At 39.8% G+C, this 19,761-nt stretch overlaps 1 protein-coding gene across 4 annotated transcripts in view; it reads right to left on the bottom strand.

The window, feature by feature from the left end:
• The window catches only part of LOC107319982 (contactin-3), a 93,313-nt gene that overhangs the window by 39,546 nt on the left and 34,006 nt on the right, over positions 1-19,761 (bottom strand). For 2 of the 4 annotated variants that reach the window (XM_015875402.3, XM_015875398.3), the window contains exon 3: positions 9,189-9,287. In XM_015875402.3, coding sequence (XP_015730888.2) covers positions 9,189-9,287 — 99 coding nt within the window. The remainder of the gene's footprint in view (positions 1-9,188; positions 9,288-19,761) is intronic. The other 2 variants (XM_085516168.1, XM_085516167.1) reach the window with 1 other exon arrangement.

Genomic DNA, 19,761 nt, shown 5'->3' with positions numbered 1-19,761 from the left:
TGGTTGGCTTCTACTATTTATTTAGTATTATTTGATTATTACTTACTGTACAGCCTACCACCTACAACCTGCTCATACTGTTCTAGGCACTCTGTGCACTTAACGCCTCAATCAGAAAACATCTCATAAAATTAAGTTTTTAAACTTAAATCACATAAGATTCAACAATTAAACCAGTGTGACTGTCAGGGTCTGCCATGGTCATTTTCTAGCTTTTGTAAGCTTCGAAAAAACACCACTTCCCATATAACAAAAAAGTAGCGTTGCTAAAGGCACACGGGGGAGGTCAGCCCCATAAGTGTAGCAGCTTCTGACTGGGTTCAACGTTAAATCTTATGTTCATGTAAGTGCTTATGGAAATGAAGAGAAAAAAAATATAGGATTTTAATTAAATGACACCTTTTTCTTTCAAGACAGCACTGAGTGAAAGTAGGAGAATTTTATTTCTTACAAACAGAATGTAAGAGACAATACTGGTTTGGGGAAAACAAAACTATAAGGAAATTCAGGATGACAGCAAAGCAAAAGCCTGAAAACAAAAATGCAGGTAGACTTACGAAAAAGTAGACAGAGAATTCATAAAGCTTGGTTTATGCACTTGAAGCCTACATTCTGAAGGTTATTTTCTTTGGGACCACTCCTCTACACCTACTTAATTCACATCAGCTTGTTCCATAATTCACACCTGATGAGATTTCTAAGACAGCCAACAGTAAAAAATATGAAAAATACTGTTCTGATACTGACCGAAATGTCTTATTTTCAAACTGATTGGGTTTTGGTTACAGAAGTTGATGCTTCCATAAATAATCCTGAAAATACAGCATTTGGATGTTGGAGTGCATTGTGCTGACTCAGCAACAGTTCCCATTGCTGATTTTTTTTTTCTAGTTGTTTTATATTTGGTTCGTCTGCTGTTGTTCTCAATAGATGATGTCTCATATCAGTCACTGCGCTCAAAATCTGCATTATTTCATGCAGTTGTGCAATTCATATTGTACAATATTCTTTAACATAGACAGAAGAGGAAGCTGAAGTAACTTGCTATTTTCCCTATTAAAATTCTGCCTAAACCACACAATGACATATGGCTTTTAAAGTGTTTGCAAGGAAGTAGTCAAGAGAAAATTTAGCAATGATACCAACTGCAATTAAAGACATGGAAATCTGTAAAAAACAGCAATTTTGAATTATCTGCCTTTGAGCTAAAATTAAAAGTAATGGAAAAGTGCCACTGATTTTGAGAGGGTAATAAGAGATGACATAGCTAAGAAAGAAATACAACTGGCCCATTATTTGCCCCAGTTTCTACTCCCACTGTGAAGTATATGACAGCACACAGCAGAAACATCTCAGGTGCAGGAGGGTGAGCATCCTTGGGAAGCTGCTCATGCACAAGTGCCCATTTGCCAGCACTGTGGAGCACAGCTCCATGTGCATGTTCATATGCACATGTGCAGTGCTGAGCCTGTCTGCATGGAACACCTAGCGATGCGGAAACAAATTAATTAAAGGTAGGAAATTAATCTGCGTGTGGTAAAAATGCACTGAACACCCACCCGCCCATCCTCCTTCAGCCAGCTAGAAGGTCAGGCTCGGTTCCTGGAGTCAGTCAAAAAGAAGAGGTAATTATTTTTGTTACAAAATAAATCATGTTTAAATTTATGGGGGTTTTTTGTGCGGCAGACACAAATGGCAGTTTCACAAATGAAAATCTTATGCACTGCAGGTGCAAGAGAAAGTGGTTATGTCCTCCAATACAGGATCCCTCGGCATGTGCAAACTGCATATCACAGTCCATTTGGGTGCCACTGACAAAAATGATACGGTTTGAAAAGAAAAAAGCCTCTTTACATTATTACTGTAAATAAATTGTACGTCATTTCAGGGCTTTACTGCAAACTCCCAGGCAACTAAAATGCCCACAGCCTTGAACACTGGCCTAAGTATGCTCAGCTGGGAAGAAAACCACCACCTTCAAAAAAACCTCAAACCAAACCCTTAAACACTCCATATTTCTGTGGGGAGTCCTTAACCATTTGCTTAAAAATAGTTAAACCACTAATAATGCAATAATATTTAATACACAAGCCACAGCAAGACTTCACACCAGGTCTATAAACGAGCAGTAGGCTGTTGGTTACTTTCTGTTACTATTTCCTATGATGTCATGATGGTGACTACCCAGTAGGCCACTCTAACACAGCTTGAGCGCTAAGTTGAGGCCATGAGTTTCTGGCTGAGAGCTGTCACGCTCTCCACAGTAATTAAACTTAGGGGAAAAAATACTGAGAGACGTCATAGAGCTTCTGAAATTCCCCTAAAACTTTTGACATCTATTTCTTCTTTTGCTTCATGCTATTTTTTTGTTTCTTTTTTTTCTTATAGAAAAAAAGGTAAATTGCATGATGGGAAACTGAGTCCAATTACAAAACGTGAAGAATATCTCTCAGAAACTCATTTTATTCCAGAGTTTAATGGGAAACATTCAGATTTGAAACTAATGTATACCATTAATCTTTCTGGCATAAAAGGTGAATTATTTTGTAGATAAAATATAAAAGATCAATTTTCAGCATGCTGTGCAGGTAATTAGGCATGCAACTCCCGCATATGGAATAACCCACAACAATGAGAGCAGTGCCAGAGACCTACATAATATCTTGCAATTTCAATCTACACATTTAATAAGAATATTGAAATGTTTCAGCTTAAAGTGAGATCCTTGCAATTTCAGCTAACACCCAATTTTCATATTTAAATGGAATATGGTAACAGTCTGCTTGTTTTCTCTTTTCAAAATGAGTGTGAGAGGATAAATGGGACTGCAGCACAAACTGCATCCTTCTCAGCAGCTGCATGCTGGGGAGGCTGCACTACTGACACTGCTGTGATGTGCAGCTGTCTGTACAGAAGGGCCACACGTCTGCCTTCCTCTGTACACTATAGTTCAAGACTGGCAGCACTGCCTCCTTAATCACACCTCAGACAACCTCATGTTAAGCACAATCCCAAATGGCACAACCAGCAACCTGGCCTTGCCTGCTGAAATTTCCACCTCCGTCCCTCCCCTGTGGGCCATGACCATTAGCCAGCACTAAGTTTCAAACCCAATGAGACCTCGTAATGCAGAAGTGCTCCTTAGCCAGCAGGTTAAACACTCCTTGGTGCTCTGAAGGATATCCAGATGCTAATGGAAAAGCCTAACAAAATGCTTTGCTGCGTTTTATTCAGCAGTGGGCTCCAATGCTGACTAAAAACCTAATTTCTTTTACCCTGTAGCTGTGAGGGATGATGGATTAGTTTCTCTTTATCGCATTTCTGAACTAATTGTTTCAGACCAGCAATGTCATTCAAAATGTACTGGCTCTGATCAAATGGTTCACACTCTGGAAGTATGCACAAAAGTAGGAAACTGCTTTAGGAAGCAATATTTAAACACATAGCCATTAGCCATATCCATTGCAAATGACAAATTGCTCTTTTAATCACCTCCCCAGAACTTTGTATGTAATTGCTCAGAGCATTCTCTAACAACTCAGCTGTGCCTATTTGAAATAGTTAAAACTATTTTAAATTGCTTCCTGCCTCTAATAACAGAGGATAAAAAGATGATAGTTTAATGCATTGTTCAAATAAAACCCATCTGATTTATTCTGAATGTTAAATATTAGTGACATAAACTAATGAAAATATGGAAGTAGAAGTTCTAGGAGAAATACTCTAATGTTAATAGTGGTAGCAGCAATTAGCGGCAAACTTCTGTTAGTCTTCCACTCATTTAGGAGAAGGTACTTGGTAAAAGCCTGTGAAAAGCAATTACTTTTGTACTCCTGCTAACAATGCAATGATCAGCTCCAAATGTGAGCTGGGATTGCAGACATCTCCCTGCCATCATTTCCTAATCAATTATCCTGTTTCTAAAGGAGAAATAAAATATTTTAGTAGATAAGATAATGAAGAGTGAGAAAAAACACCAAAAGTAACAACTGAGGGATAAAGACCATCTCAGAAGCACAGAAGTTTCTTTTTTGTCCTCCCTAAGGCATTTCTGAGCTACCTGGGATCAGCTAAGGGGAAAATCTCGACCTGATTTTCTTTGTTTTCAGGTGATTTAGTAATTTCTAATCTTTCTCTATCTCCCCCATCTTCCAACAAACATCCCACCAAGGAGCAGCACTCAAGCCCAATGAAACATGGAGTTAGAGAAGAGCTCCAGCCCATCTAAGTTTGCCCTTTACCAAACAAATCCTGCATCTTTTGCAGCAAGACTCTTATGCTAGTTGTAGACTTTCAAGCTAGCTTAAAAGCACTCTGTGTAAGGTCGCTGTAGAAATTGCACAAATACATCAATAAGGATATATCAATTTCAGCCTGTTTTACTGAAGCCTGGAACACAGGTTTACCAAGGTGCATTAGAACACTACTTAGATAAAGTGTAGAATACGGAGAGGGTGCCTCTTTCTAGCATTGGTTTGTTACTGGTTCTGAGAATAAAACACTGTCAGAGAGAAATCATTCTAAGCTCCAGCTGTGAGCATGCATTATTGTCTCTTGTATGGGCAAATATAAGTGTCTCTCAGGTGCAATTTGATTTCAAACTGTCAGCTGAAATTTGTACTGCTGCTGCTGATGACACCAGTAGGAATATTGCAAAATATATATTTTTAAATAAAAACACCATTTCTCTATGGCAGATTGCGAACAGCTCGAGAATGCCACGGAACCATTTTTTAGGCCATTGTTTTTACAATATTCAGCTTAGTATTCTCTTTAGAATGCACTTTTGAGCAAAAATTTCATCATGCGTCTACTGCAAGCATGATTGATTGCTCATGCTCAGACAAGTGCCATGCACAATCTGCAACAAAAGCAAAAAGCAAGTGTGCAAAAATGGGACATTTGTAACTTCTACAAACACACTGATGAGCAGGAGGAAAGAAACCAGGTTCTGGAGTTCTATCAGCTTGACTCTACCTTGTTTTAAAGGCATGAAATGTTTCCAAAGCCAATAAAATCAACTCAACCCTTGGTTCCTTGGAAAAAATCACTCACTGATATTTAAAATTCGTGGAAAATATTAAAAAAAAAAAAAAAAAAAAGTAAAGCATCCAAATATTTCTGGTGTTTGAGATACTTCCCATGCTGTGTTATTCAGGAAGCACAATCTTGCTGGACATGAAGGTCTCCAAATGTCAGTACAGAGACATGAGCGAAAATCTGCAAGTCTAAATACTAATTTGCAATAGACATGACATTATTCAGAGAATGATTTGTCATACCAAGCAGCGAGCAATAAATTGTGATCCATTTTTCAGTGATCTAATATTGTTCCAAACCAGTATGTCATGGCTTTGAAATAATAAGGTATGAGCTAGATTGATCACTATCATTCAAATATGGTCTCATTTGTCAATTAAATCTGCATTTGTCAGGGCATGATATTAGATGGAGGACCTCTCTACTTCATTGTTTATGTAGAAGTAGCCCTGACATACTGAATTAAACAGTAACACACATTACACAACATTAATCATGTATACAAAACCAGTGGAATTTCCTCCTAGAGCTGTAAGCTCTGTTGGCTTCACAACATACCTGCCATTTACTGTAGTTCTTATGGGTTATGCTCATATCCCTCATAATATCCACCAACATAAAATTAATGCTTTCACAGTCAAGCCTGAAGTTCTTGGAAAGTATAAATAACCATCAAGGAAATCTTCATCTCCACAATTAAGACTCATTTTTTTTCTCTATGTATAAAGCAGCAGCCCTAAAATCATAATGTCGTCTGTGTTCAGGCCTATGCCTCACTGTGTTCTTCAAACTACTCAAAACATCTCAAATTAATTATGTTGTCTGAAACAAAAAACTGTTGCCAAATTACTAACACTGACCGTACTAATCAAATAGAAGTCATATTAATACCAGTCACGATACTGGAAGACAAAACTACATGATAATCAAGGCACACACACAGCAGCAATAGGAGGGAATACCCTGAAGGAACTTCCAGATTTGTTTTACTTGGGGCTCTGTCAGCTCTCAGTTGCTGGTTTTGGAACAAAATCAGTAGCAAAGTCGTTTTTAGATCTCCATATGCCTGGTCTTTTCATGTCTTGGCAGAACGTAAAAAAACAACATTGCATGATATTTTTTTCAAACCTGCTGCATGTTAACTCACAACATTTAATATCTGACATTGAGATGTTTGCTATACCAGGACCTCCTTTAAGTTATCAAAGACATTTCAGTAGCACAGTATAAAGTCTGAACAGCTACAGAACGCTCAGAGGTATGAGCTGTAACAATTCAGTGAGTATATACATCCAGAGCAATTAGATAAAGCAGTTTTAGATGCCATGTTGGGATGATGACTTGGTGATTTGCAAAATACGGTCACATTTCTGCAGAACAATGGCCAATGAGCATCTTAACCATCAAAAATCAGTGCTCAAATACAACTTCCAGTAAGAGGAAAAAAAAAGAATGAGTGAAATACCCTTCTATACTTTTACTCAGAAATCTGAACCCAATAATAATCATTAAGTTACACATATACCTCCATTCAGGTAAAGCTCTAACAACAACAAAAAGCCCCAAACAAAGGCAGGAGATATCTCTACAAGTTGGTCACTCACTGTGTCACCCTTTCAGTGGTACATGATGGCTAAAACAGGAAACCTTAAAAAGGGAGAATGCAGCAAAACTCTTGAGAAAAAACTGAAGTAGTCAGTGATGCATTTTAAGTTTAACCACCAGAATATAAAGGCACTTGGTGCATCCTCAGCAGAAATACCAAATATCCTCTTCCTCCCCCCAAACACTAACAGCTAGGAGACACAAAGCTAAAATCCAAGCTCAACACATAATCCTGAAATGCGAAGTTAAGCAGACTTTCACTGCTGGTTTAAGTGGCAAATGTCCATACCCTCGTGAAACTGCAAACTCTGAAAGGACAAAAGTACTATTAACTGCATAAGTCAATTGCTCCTCATTGAAAGAGGATATTCATATTAGTCACATTGACATCCATAGTTGAGGCAAGCCATAAAATACGCCTACTAGTAGAAGGGAAGTAATGTCTTTTTCCCATACTACTAACTGCTGTTTCTACTGCTGAGAACATTGGTTTGTGCTGCAGACACAATTCTGTGTACAGAGAATCCATGTTTGCAAGATCTTAAATTGTGAAAGACAGCAAATATATAATAACAATATTTGGGGCATTAATGGCAAAGAGAGAACAAGGTTTTTGAGAAAGTTTTCAGAACTATCATTGTATAGGATTTGTACATTTCATTTTGATCGCTCAGTGCAACCAACACAGAACCAAACAAAAATCAGACCACAGATCTACAAAGAACCCCATAGAGCTGCGGTCAGCTGTTTCTAAACCATCCCAGATGGATAATTAATTCATTCTTTAAAACAAATAAAAGAAATAAGAACAAAAGGAAACACCACCAGCAACCACCCATGAAGAGTTACTGGCTATTCAGTTTAACACCAGCTCCTCAGTGAATCAGTGAATCACTGTCACTGCTCCATAATCTGCACCAATATGGCCCCAGCATCTAACCCAGATTACTGTATTTTCCTACCAAAGTGAATGTAAACATTTCTTCTTGATAGAGGGAACAAGTCGTTAATTTCTCTTTGCAGAAATTTTATATATATTTAAAAACACTGCTTGGCTTTCACGCCATATTTTTTTGTTGTTGTTGTTTGAGCCATTCCTAACAAGCTACCACTTAATAGATCAATGTTATCCAAGACTAACTAATTTGTATCATGCCAGATCTACAGTCACTAAATGCCTGACATCACCATGCAGCATGTTCAGTCCAGTAGAAAAAGATGAGGAAGGATTTCTTCCTGTTTCACACCTTCTGAAAACTTTAACAGTTAATGCTTCAATTCCCACACACAAATCTGAGGATTCTAAATAATTCTCATTCCAATTCTTGATTCCATTTGATAATTCATGGGGCCCTCGGTGTTCTCTCTTTTTGCATGAATAACACAATTACTGTGGAGTGTCAATCATTCCCACATCTGCTGATGGTGAGAGAACCCTCACCTCCTTCATGTGAGCCACAGCCCTAAGCCAGCACGAGCATGTTTTGTGTCACCGCCTGTTTAATACCTCCAACATTCACTGTGCTGAACTGCAGTCAGTCTGGTGAGCAACTCTCTGTGTGTACACGCTTAGGATGCAAGTATGGGAACAGCCACAGTAACTTAGACTTTGAACTACATATAGAAGCAAAATTTAATCACCCTAATTCTTACAGATAGCCATGGGAATTACCCATTTTCTCAGCAGCTAAAAGACAAAGCTGTTGTAAGGCTATAAAGATGATTTAAGAGTACATATCAATTTGGAGAGAGAAAAATTCTGCAAGCTCAGACAGTTGTAAAATGTCACTTTATGGCTCTGTCTGCTTTGACTCTGTCAAATTTAAGAGGCCACAACACCTATGTTATCGTATTCACAATGTTTAACTTATATTACTTCATCCCTGCAATTAAGTCTAATGTTTAACATCACCGACCTTCAATAACGAGACTAGTTATCAATAAAAGAAAACAAAACCTCCCTCAAGAAACAGTTATTTCCAAATATTATTTAAAACTCAACAGCAATTACCCAGGACAGAAGATAACAGATGATAAAACGCACTCGCAACTTCTGGCCCACAAAGAATCCGTTATACAGTTTTCCCCTCAAGACAGAAGTGTTTTAATTATATCTGCAACACAGCATTAAACTACAAAACGCTTCAGTTTCAGGAATACATGCACACAGTAGAATAATTACAGAGAACAATCTGGACTTTGCGACTGCCTGGATATAGAAAAAGCTGGATTCACTGAGGCTCAGAACCCGTGAAGTCGGACAGAATTTAACTCTAGAAGATACTCAACAATTGTCAGAGATACCATAAAAATTGGAGAAGTTAAGTGCACAGAAACCACTAAGGACTAAAAAGGCATCCCAAGATAGGACAGCCTTCTCCTGGGCACAGCCATTTCCTCCTGCACTCATTTCCTTTGGCTTTGTTTTTTCTCTTTGTAGAGAATGAAGTTTCACTGCTGCTCCCTGATGGAGCTCCCTGCCACCCTCCTGCTGTGACCATGGGACATCCCACCTTCACCTGGAAGCTCCCAGTGCTCCTTACCTCCTGCACGGGGCGGCGTCCCACAGAGCAGCACCACTCCCTGCCCTTCTCGCACAGACACTGTGCTTCTCATCTTCGTCCGTGAGCTCTCGGGGTCTGCTTTAGAAAGAAAGGGGAGATGTTAGGAGATGGGACAGTCCTACTGTACAGGAGGTTCAAGCTCTGTAACTCCTGCTATCAGGTCACTCAGGACACAACGTGGTTCTGTGATCTGCTGGACTGACTGCAGAAGCTGCTGTTCAACACAAGAGAGGATGACAACTAGGACCAAAGTGAAATAATTTACAAGAACTTAATTAAACACATCCTAGGATAAGTTTGTTCTTATGCTAGGCTTATATCACCATAACTCTGCTAACTGGAAAGGAATCATATGCATAACTTAAAAATAGGTCTTTAAGCCACTGTTCCTTCTGAAATGAAGGCTCTGATGAAAATAGCATCAAGATCCTCTGAGCTCCTCTAGCCAGCTGTAAATTAATGTTAATATCACAGCAATGCAGAAAGCAGATATGTCTTTTTGAGGGTAAAAAACCCTCCACCTGCTCCCTGTGGGCAGAGCCCCTCACAGCACTGCCCAGTTACTCCCCTGCAGCACAGGTAGGGCAGGCACTTTGCTATCTGCATACTGACCCAGCACTCTGCCTGGTTTTGGTCTTCTGCAATCATTTTAAGCTGTGTAGAGTGAAACCAAATGCTGCAGGCAATATATAAATGCAAAATTATAGAGCAGCAATATTTATAACTTTAAATTAACATTCACTCTAACCGATGACTCAAGATCTAAGAGAGCACACTCCACCATAACCTTGAATAAAGCTACATACAGCCATCAATACAAACTGGCACTGAAGTTCTACCTGGAGAAAGGATTTCCATGAGTCATATCACAGTAAATCCATACATGACAAAATTCAGACACTAATAAGTCAGCTAGTAAGCAAAGGGAAAAAAAGCTTTTTTTCACTAACTTTTTAAGGGATATTAATACACAGAGATGCTCAAAAAGGTAGAGAAGTCTTTAAGATAAGGCTGCCTGTAACCAAGTATAATACAGGGCTGACCAACAGTAGTTGTTTCCCAAAACATATTTTTTTAATCTTGAAAAGCAACAGCTGCTGCAGTCTGAACACTGAACAAGAGTGATTAGAATTTCAATGCTTCATTTAAAAAAAAAAAAAATACATTTGCTGCCACAACAAGATATTGTTCTGTTATTCTTTGTTACTGCACATAGAAGGATTCTTAAAAGGGTTGCTTTCAGCTCTCCAATTGAATTTCTCTGTAAGTACATCTCAAGGACCTATGTCCTCACTCACATAATGAGTTCAGATCTTCTGGCTAGACGTGTTTTGGAGTTCATAAGCAACCACAACTAAACTGATTGCACTGGGAGATCAAAACAGTCTGCCTCCAGATTTGTTCCGGGTCTTTTACACATCATTCTCTCCCCTCTACCAATATAAATATCCAATATAAATCCATCAGCCCTCCCTAGCGCTTCCACCAAGTCACTAAGAGGGGAACTAAGAGCTAACAGCACCCCACAGCCCTCACTCCAGCTGGGCACACAAGGAGCTGAAGAAAGTGGGTTGTGGAACACCAGCCAGAATGAAATTAATATGCAGAGATTCCCAACATCACCTTCACCTGCACCTTCAAGACTTTTCCCTGCTTGGATTTATAGACCATTTATTCTGATGGCTTACATCTTAAGAGAAAAAGGCATTCTATTCTATATTAGGATGAAAATAATGTTGCAATTTTGGATGCAAAAATTTACAACACAAATATATATTATGTATAAAATGGATTTAAATGGAATTTCACCTTCCTTACACCTTAATTACTGTGAGCTGTAAATCTTATATGAGAGCTGCTCTAGAAGTAATACCTCTTATGTTACGATGTTGGCCCACAACATCACAAGCAGATACTGGTGGGATGGCAGTAGAGGTTGAACCTTCCCACCAATCTTCTGTTATGCTTTACTGCCTTGTAACAAATGGCAGCAGAGGGGCTATCTGACAAAACGGCATCTGACATGGAAGTGTCAGCAGCCACCAGCATTCACTTAAACTTTCTGATGCTTAGAGAGACCAAACAGTGGATGTTAGCACAGCAGAGGTTGGACTGTGTGGGCAACATTTTCCTAGAAACACTGCCATCATAACAGCTGTAAAACAGTGGGCCACGTTCACTGGTGCAGATTTTTAGAAGCATGGCATGCAGGCAGGTTCACTGTGCAAAAAATGCACAACTAATGGTGGTGATTGTGGTGAAAAAGTGTGTTTTGTAGCTGAGGCTTTGCTCTATTGAATAGCAGCAAACACAGAGAGCACAATAATGCTATTTCCATGGGAATAAGTAGGAGACATTACTTCTGGAGCAACCTACTTACATTATTTCTCCAGTTACAATGAGATAGTTTAGCACTGCTTTCTGAGCACATATGCTCATTCCTTACAACCACACTGGCTTAAAAACGAAGCTGTCTGTGCTGTCCAACACAGTGCATGGGAAGGGTGGGATGGGGTTGGTTGGGACTCAGGCAGGCACACCGTGCTGTGCTGCGTCATGCAGAGACCCACTGCAGCTCTACAGTCTGAGTTGGTGCCATTCAGTGCGGCTGAGGTTATTCATCACTGATTACAGTGAAGGCTGCTGTCACCAAGGAATAATTTTGGGGGGAAAACATGAAAGAAAGCAGAATCAATCATAAAACAAAGAATATGAGCCACGCTACAATGAAAGAGTCATTTCTCATTAATTAGCAGGAAGCTTTCCGTCGTACCTTCCAGAGCGGCTGAAGCACCAGACTAATCACACAGCTGCACAAGTATCATCACTCAATTCCTTCAGATATTTTTATCGTCTCTACGCATTGGCTGGTGGCACTTCAGAAATAATCATAAATTACCATGCAAAATAACAATAACATCCTCTATGAGTATTATGCAACTGAGTCCAAACTTCTGACCTTGGGAAGAATTCCCTGCATATATACAAGTCCCTTCTCAGCATGCTCCAGCTCAGAGCTGAACAGAACCACCCACCCTGTCGCACTTTATCTGTTGCTATTTATTATGCATGGATCATCTTACTCATCACTGGATGTTTTAGGTTTTTATCTACTATCAAACTGAAGTGCTGAAATTGTTTTAATTAGTTTCCGTTGCCCACACCTTTTTACTTCTTACTTGCATTTTTTATGATTTATCATGCTCCATCTTTACCTTTTTTTCATCTGAAAAGCCATTGCTCCTGTAGGAAACAAGTATCTTTATTACTTAACTTGCCCAAAGTCTCCAACCTTAACACTGAAAATATTTTGGTTAAAATGTTAAAAAAAAAACAAACAAAAAAACCAAAAAAACCAAAAAAACCTGACTACATCAGAAAACAAAATATAGAGCTACAGACCAATCTAGAACAGTGTAAATTGATAATTAACTCTTTTTATTGCCTTTTTATAGTTTGACAAATCAAGTTTAAAATTAGCAACAGAGACCTCCTGGAGTCCTGGAACAGCATCTCTTCCCCTCACAGGATGATACGTAACTTTGCCTCAGTGCTTTAGCATCATGTGTAGGACGTTCCATCAGCTGAAATGCATTTGTCATTGCAATAAAAGATAGCAGGAAAACGTAATTCAAGTTTATTGTAAAGTCTTTTGTTCTCCTTTTTGGTCAGAATAATCTAATGTGCTCTTGTTCATTCAAACACTGCAGATATGAAACCTTGATATCCCTTCTACTCCAGCTGGGTTTTTAAGCCTCAAGAACAATGCTAAGAAAGATTTCAGAAGCATGGAGCAAAAGTAACGTGAGCATCATTCACACTGCTCTGGAATAACCATTTATATATTTGGAACGAAAGTCATAGTTCATTAACACCTCTGATAATTAAGAAACATGTATTTGTGAATTCATTAGCAGCAGAGCTTTCAGCACCCGAAGAACTCTGCAGAAGATAACACATATCTTGTGTTCACCTGATACCAACAGGTAAGAAAGAAATGAAATTGATAGCTCTGCCCAGAGCCTGCCTGCATTCATTGCTGCTACAGCAGGTATCCTGCAAGATGTTCCTGGTTTGTGCAATCACGTGTAATCAAGGAAGGCAATGGATGATGCAAGATCAGATCAAACATCCACAGTTTGAGAAGATGTAACACCATGTAATGAAAAACGCACAGAATTTTTGATGACTAAAGCTGCTTCAGACAGACCCACTGCCAGCTTGCAGCAGCATGGAGTTACACAATATTGTGCCATGTAACCCACAACTGCACCACATATTTGCCCTACATATCTGTCCATAGGGCCTGAGATTAAGATTAGCAGAGGTTTCCAGAGGTTATACCAAATTCTTTCTCAGTAATGCATGGGACAATGCCATGCCCTGGAGAGAAGCAGGATTTAGCATGTTTCCAAGTCCACTTGCACCCAAACATCTGATTACATTTCCATCAATTGATACTTACTGTCACAGCAGATTTATTAGCAGTTCTACCATGTTTCTAAAGCTCTAGAAGGGTTAATGCTCTATAAAGGTAAGTGTCCTTTTGACAGACAAAAAAATATTTATTCCATTACTTCATTAGACTCATTATTCTTCAATGCAGCAGAACTTGTTAAATATACTTCATGTATAATTTTGTACTGGTATGATGTTCAAGTGCCTCAAGTGAGCCTGCCAACCAAATCATAACTGTTTTCTTCAATACGCAGTTCTACAGAGGGGACTTTGTTCAGTGCCAGCACATAATGAACTACTAATGCACAACAAGGTCGCCTTGGTACAAGTCACATTACTTAAGAAGAAATGAAATAACAGTCCCTCAGCTCTTAAGAATAACAGCCCAAGCATGCTGTAATAGCTACATTGCTAATGACAACTTTTGGACAAAATAAGACAAATTTGTTCCTTTTGGGGTAAGCTTTTTACCACTAGCCACACTACTTACATGCACAAGCAAATGTTCTTCCCCACTATTCAATAACCCAAATTTGGCAATATTGAGGCATTTTTATCACCATGTTTTTTATACTTCTCGAGACAAACACTGGAAACAATGTATACAAGGAATAATTTTCTTAACAATACTTCCATCAGCTTAACAGAAGAGCTGGGAGACATGGCCAGCTAGCACTAACAGTGCCTGCAGACCCACTGGGAACAGGCTCAGTAGAGCTGCACATGGAAAAAGTGAGTTGTTCTGCTGATTTCACAGGGCTTCGGATCAATCCTGTAAGAATAACTTTTGTTCACATCCCTCCTCCCCACATTACCTCTATAACCATCAATTATTGTTGGAGGTGGAAAGGAGAGAGAAGAAAAATGTTAACAGAGCAAAACTGAACATTACTCAAAGCAAGCAAAGAAACTGGGTGATTTGTCACTGGAGAAGAAATTTGCTGGCTACCAGAGAACTATCTCCATGGTTTCATTTTTGTCATGCTGCTATTACAGGGAAATCATATAATTTCACAGCAGCCTCTATGAAATCTCTTAATGCTGTGGCACACTGCTGAACTTTCATTTTATAGTAGAAGGTTTATCTGTAGGAAGGCAACTGCACAATGGGTTATATAAACACACTGGAATATTCTCTAGACCTCATTTTAGTACAAGGCTGTGTACTTCCATACCACAGGAGCAGCAACAGAACCAGAGCACTGCTCTCCTGGGCTCAGAGCTAGCTCTGACACAGGGCAGCAACTTGAGCCCTGCCTCCCCACAGATGCCTTGGTCATTTTCATTTTCTAAAGGCTCCAGGACTGGGCAGAGGGGGAGGTCACTGTCTCCCATCCTCCAGGCATCTTTTATTCACAAACTGATACTACTAAAACCTCGATTTCCCAGCCTGAAACATCCCTCACAACGTTCACATTTCTGTAGTCTCAATTAGCAAATCTTGTTCAAATCAGCATCTCATATCAATAGAAATATTGCTAATTAAATGAAATCCTTCAGGTGCGTGTGGCAGAGGACCTGCAAGTTGTTCCCGATGCATGAAATCAGTGCCTGGCCATCAAGTCACACAGGGATGGACAGGATGCAAGTGCTCCTTGCTGCAACCGCAACAACTCAGAGCAGCAAACTGACACAGCACCTGCACTGCTCAGCACTACTGAGCCATCCGGCATGCAGCAAAACATGCAACAGGAAACAGATTACACCGATTAAATGGGAATCATGTGAAATCACAAAGTTACATAAACACATATATGAAAAGCTAAAAAGAAATTGGCACAGGTATATCAGAGTGCTGTGAACATGAAACTCCAGCGCACAAAAAGGCAGAAGAGACTGCAACACTAAGGGAGAAAAAAAGGGAGAGAGGCGAGATGAAATACTTTTGTGGGTTGCATGGAGCAGAAGGAAGAGATCAGAGAGAGGAGAGAAAAATAGCAGCAGGCGAACATCAATAGCATAAAAGTTGAGTCAACATCTGATGAACAGATTTTTATTTTTAAAGGCACTTTGCATTGGGAAAAAAAATACACTGAAGAAAACCTGGAAAAATAACACTGTCTGTTTTGAAGGAAAAATGAAGGAAAAACATTCTCAGGTATTTCCAAAAATACACCTTCTCAAAATTCATATTATCTGGGAATTATCCCTTTACTCAAACACAGCACTGAACAAAGCAACTCAAGCAATTTAAGAAATACCTCAGGAGAGAACAATGTTTGCTCAAGCAAATTATCTTACAGCCGACTTTGCACATGAAACAATTTTGTCCCCCTAAAGCTTTCCTAAAAGCAACTCTAAGAATATCCTGACAGTCTCTGAAGCACCTCTATCATTAACTACTCGTGACCACAAAGCAGATTTGGGTTCATCGTTGAAGAACTGTTGGGCTATTCATCACATTTTAGTTGAAGAACTACAGCTGAGCACTGTTCATACTGTAATAGTTAAACAGATGGATAAATGCACTGCCAGATCTGGGACTCATTACCTGAAGGTTTGTTTGCTTATTTGAGTGGCAGCATTTTGACTTTCCTCTAAATAAATAAAAGACATCTTAGGCCATTTTTTAAGTACTGAGAATATGCTGATACAATGGGATTTATTTGTTTTTGCTACTGACCTCATTCCTTTATCTTTCTGAAGACTGCACCCTTCCTTAGAGAAATGGAGGTATGCTCCAACAAACATTATTGAATACAGCTGGGTGTTCACTCGTATTACCAGAACATGGGTAACCAAATCCATTTCCCTTGCCCCTGTTGGGCTGGAGAACCTGGCAGAAAGCCACCCAGCTTTGATCAGGGCCATGTGGACTGTAACAGATGTAATGATGACAAATAACAGATACAGCAGATGACTAAGTGTGCTATCAACAGATGTCACACCACAGCTGCTGTTTCACACCTAAAAACACACCAACTCGTCAGCATTCAAACGTAAGATTCACAGACCTTCAAAATATTTATAGTTCCCATCCCAAAACACGCAAGGTACCTGGCTTAAGACAAATAGTTAGCTCCAACATGACTAATTAAAGCATGTCTCCCAAAGGGAACTGTGGTGCTCCAGTGAAACTGCTCCCCACCTACAGAGCAAACCCTCAACTTTAACAGTCTGTAGACAGTTCTCTGAGGATCAGATTATCAAAGGTAACAGCACTTCAACCTTCAGACAGGTCTTTCTTGCTCTTTTAACATTCACTATAGCTCCAGTTATTCCTCTCCCACCAACACCAGCTTCTCAGCTAGCAGCAAAGCCTCGATTCAGGAAACATGCTAAATATATATTGAGAGACATTTCTACTGTCCTCAAAGCCTTCCCTGGATTATGTAGGGGGTGAAAATGTGAAAAACAAAAGGCTTTGTGAAGATACAGCAGCAGTGCCCACAGCCCTCCCCTTCACCAACGCTCTGCAAACAGCTTGCAGGTGAATAGCTTCCAGGTGGATTTTTTCTACACTGTTTTCCCTGAGACTGGGATTGTTTCTAATAAATGAACCATGAGCCCAAGTTTTATTGAGACAAACGTTCAGGAAAAATAAGATTTTCAACTTGCTTGATTGAATACTGAACTGTGCACACACGTACATGGCCATCCCTGTTGCACTGCCAGCAATGTTATTCAGCCATGTGAAAAAACAAAAAAAAGGCTTTTTTTAAAAAAAAACCAACAATCTCACTACCAATTATACAACTGCTTAAACACAGAACTGCTGTGTACTTGCACCAGCTCAAGGCCACGTGCTCGCTCTCCCATAGGAACTGGAACTCAAACCATCCCAGACCCCATACATTCCTGCTATTCCTCACAGCACCTCCTCCCTTGTCTCTTATTCTCCCCAGTGCCTCCCTGTTCAGGCCTTTCCCCCCCCCCCCCCCCCCCCAAACACCATCTCCTGAAATCTGAACACTCAGCCTCAGCACATTCCCCATTTTTTCTTTAATCTCCTTATACTCAGTCTCAAAAATCATTCCATCAGTTCTTCACTCTTGGATTACAATCACAGCATTCATTACAATAGAATGCCTTTACCCCTTCCCTGTTCTTCCACAGAGATTTCATTTTTTGCTGCAAGGGTCCAACCATAAAACAAAGCAGCTCTTCCTCTGTATGGCCATGCTAGATTCCACCCAGTGAGCACCACAGAGAAATGCCAACAAACAACAAGCACAGGCACCAGTCAAGAACTTGGGTATGCCAAATGGTACATCTTTATGGAAAGAACTAGACAGGGATCTTCCTTTCTCCATGTAAGGCGTGGCGGGAAGGAAATGCTGCAGTATTAAATGCTTGGCTCCTTTTGATGGTCTGGGCTCATTTTGGAGCAGCTCAGCATGGAGGGAATGATTTCTCCCAGCTTCTTGCTATTAGAGCAGCCTTTTCTTATCTAGAAAGCCCTCCTTTCCTCAAGTACTACTGAGTGTATTTAATTAGCTTTTGAGAGTCTGAATGCTCATAGGAAGATGTCAAATTATTCTGCACCTACGGTGTGCTGCAGCAGACTGAATGCATGGCAGCTCTTGCTGAGCAGCAACTTGGTGTTCCTAGTGGGCCATGCAAGGAAGCCTGAGGAGCATCCTCACAGCTGCTTGAACACACACAGTGATGCTGACTTACACATGCTGCAACAGCTCCACGTATCCCAGCTGAAATACTGTCACTGTAAGCAGCATCCTTACACTTGTACCCTCTCTATCAACAGACTCACAGCAGTCAATAAAATAACTCATTTAGAGTGGAGCAAATGTGTGCCACAGAAATAAACAAGACAGTACCCAGCAGGAGGAGAAGAGTCTTTGCAGCAGCCACCAGCCATGTGCCACCTGTATGTGAATGCCTTGCAGAGGGTATTCACAGGAGCATCCCATGGAATCACTCCTGGGGTGGGACCAAACACAAAGGCCAACAGTTGGAACCAGGTAAACTAGGACAGGCCAGAAGCAGTATATAACTACCTGCTTGATAATGGTTAAATATTGAGTTAAATTGCACTGCAGTATGCAGGAGATCAACATGGACCATCCAACAATTCCCACTGATCTTAGAAAGACACAATTAACCATTGCACAGATTACTTTCTCAAACCTAAGTGCTGTAAGTACTGCCTTTCGTCCCACCAAAGAGCTGCTCCACTCCTACCCACCACACAAACACATGCTAATCAGCCCTAATGGAACTGAAGATCTGCTGACTGTTATTAAGCAAGAATTTCATTTGCTTTGTGACACATCTACTTCTGCCTCTCATACACCTTCATAAATCAGAATAGTCTTTTTTGGGATGCGCACCAGGACGTCAGTTTGGTTACAGAGCCTCATGTTCAGTATTAATCATTGCTCTGATCCAGATATAACATTTAAAATCAAGAAGTTTAATCCTCTTGTGGGTAACAAATTCCACGTTTTGATTTGCAAAAGCACGAACAATGATCCTTAAGCAATTAAAGAAAGAGGTAAATAGGTGATAAAACTGCATTTGGTCCTGCTTAAAATTAACTGCTATCTGATACTTCATTGTCTGGAGAAAGAATAGGAGAACCTTGCAAGCGTGACTTTGAATAAATTAAATTCATTACACAAAGCAATGTTTTGTGATAAGAATTCACTCTAACTTGATCTACTTTGACACCTTATATATCTACACATCAATGAAATTCAGGGTGTGTGGCAGACAAGTACTGTGGTGTGCTCAAGTGCCTTGCTCTCAATCAAAACCAGCTGCAGCGTGTGGCAGTGCTTTTCCAGCCTGTAATCCTACGTCTTCTAATGGACACTGAGATGTGAGAAGCAATGGATATCAGCCTTGTAATGGAGTCAGTATGTTTGGTCCCACAGTTAAGCTCAGAACTGGAATGAGAAAGTTTTGTTTGGTTTTGAAGTGGTACCCCTTGTAAATACCCTGATAAAACTCAGGTAATTTCCATCCAACATTAACATTTGACTGTGATTTAGATGGCTTTGCATAAGGAGCTTTTGACTTGTTTACTTCTCTAGTAAATGGTATTAGAAAAAATAATAATGAACTAAAAATACTAATAAAAATAATCTGTTCAACTTCTTGATAAAAAAGATTAAAAAAAAAAAAAGTGCTA

This window comes from Coturnix japonica, chromosome 15 (genome assembly GCF_054131305.1).
Source record: "Coturnix japonica strain WE chromosome 15, WE-NBRP24, whole genome shotgun sequence".
NCBI classification, from domain to species: Eukaryota; Metazoa; Chordata; class Aves; order Galliformes; family Phasianidae; genus Coturnix; species Coturnix japonica.
This window is presented reverse-complemented; position numbering and strand designations above follow the sequence as displayed.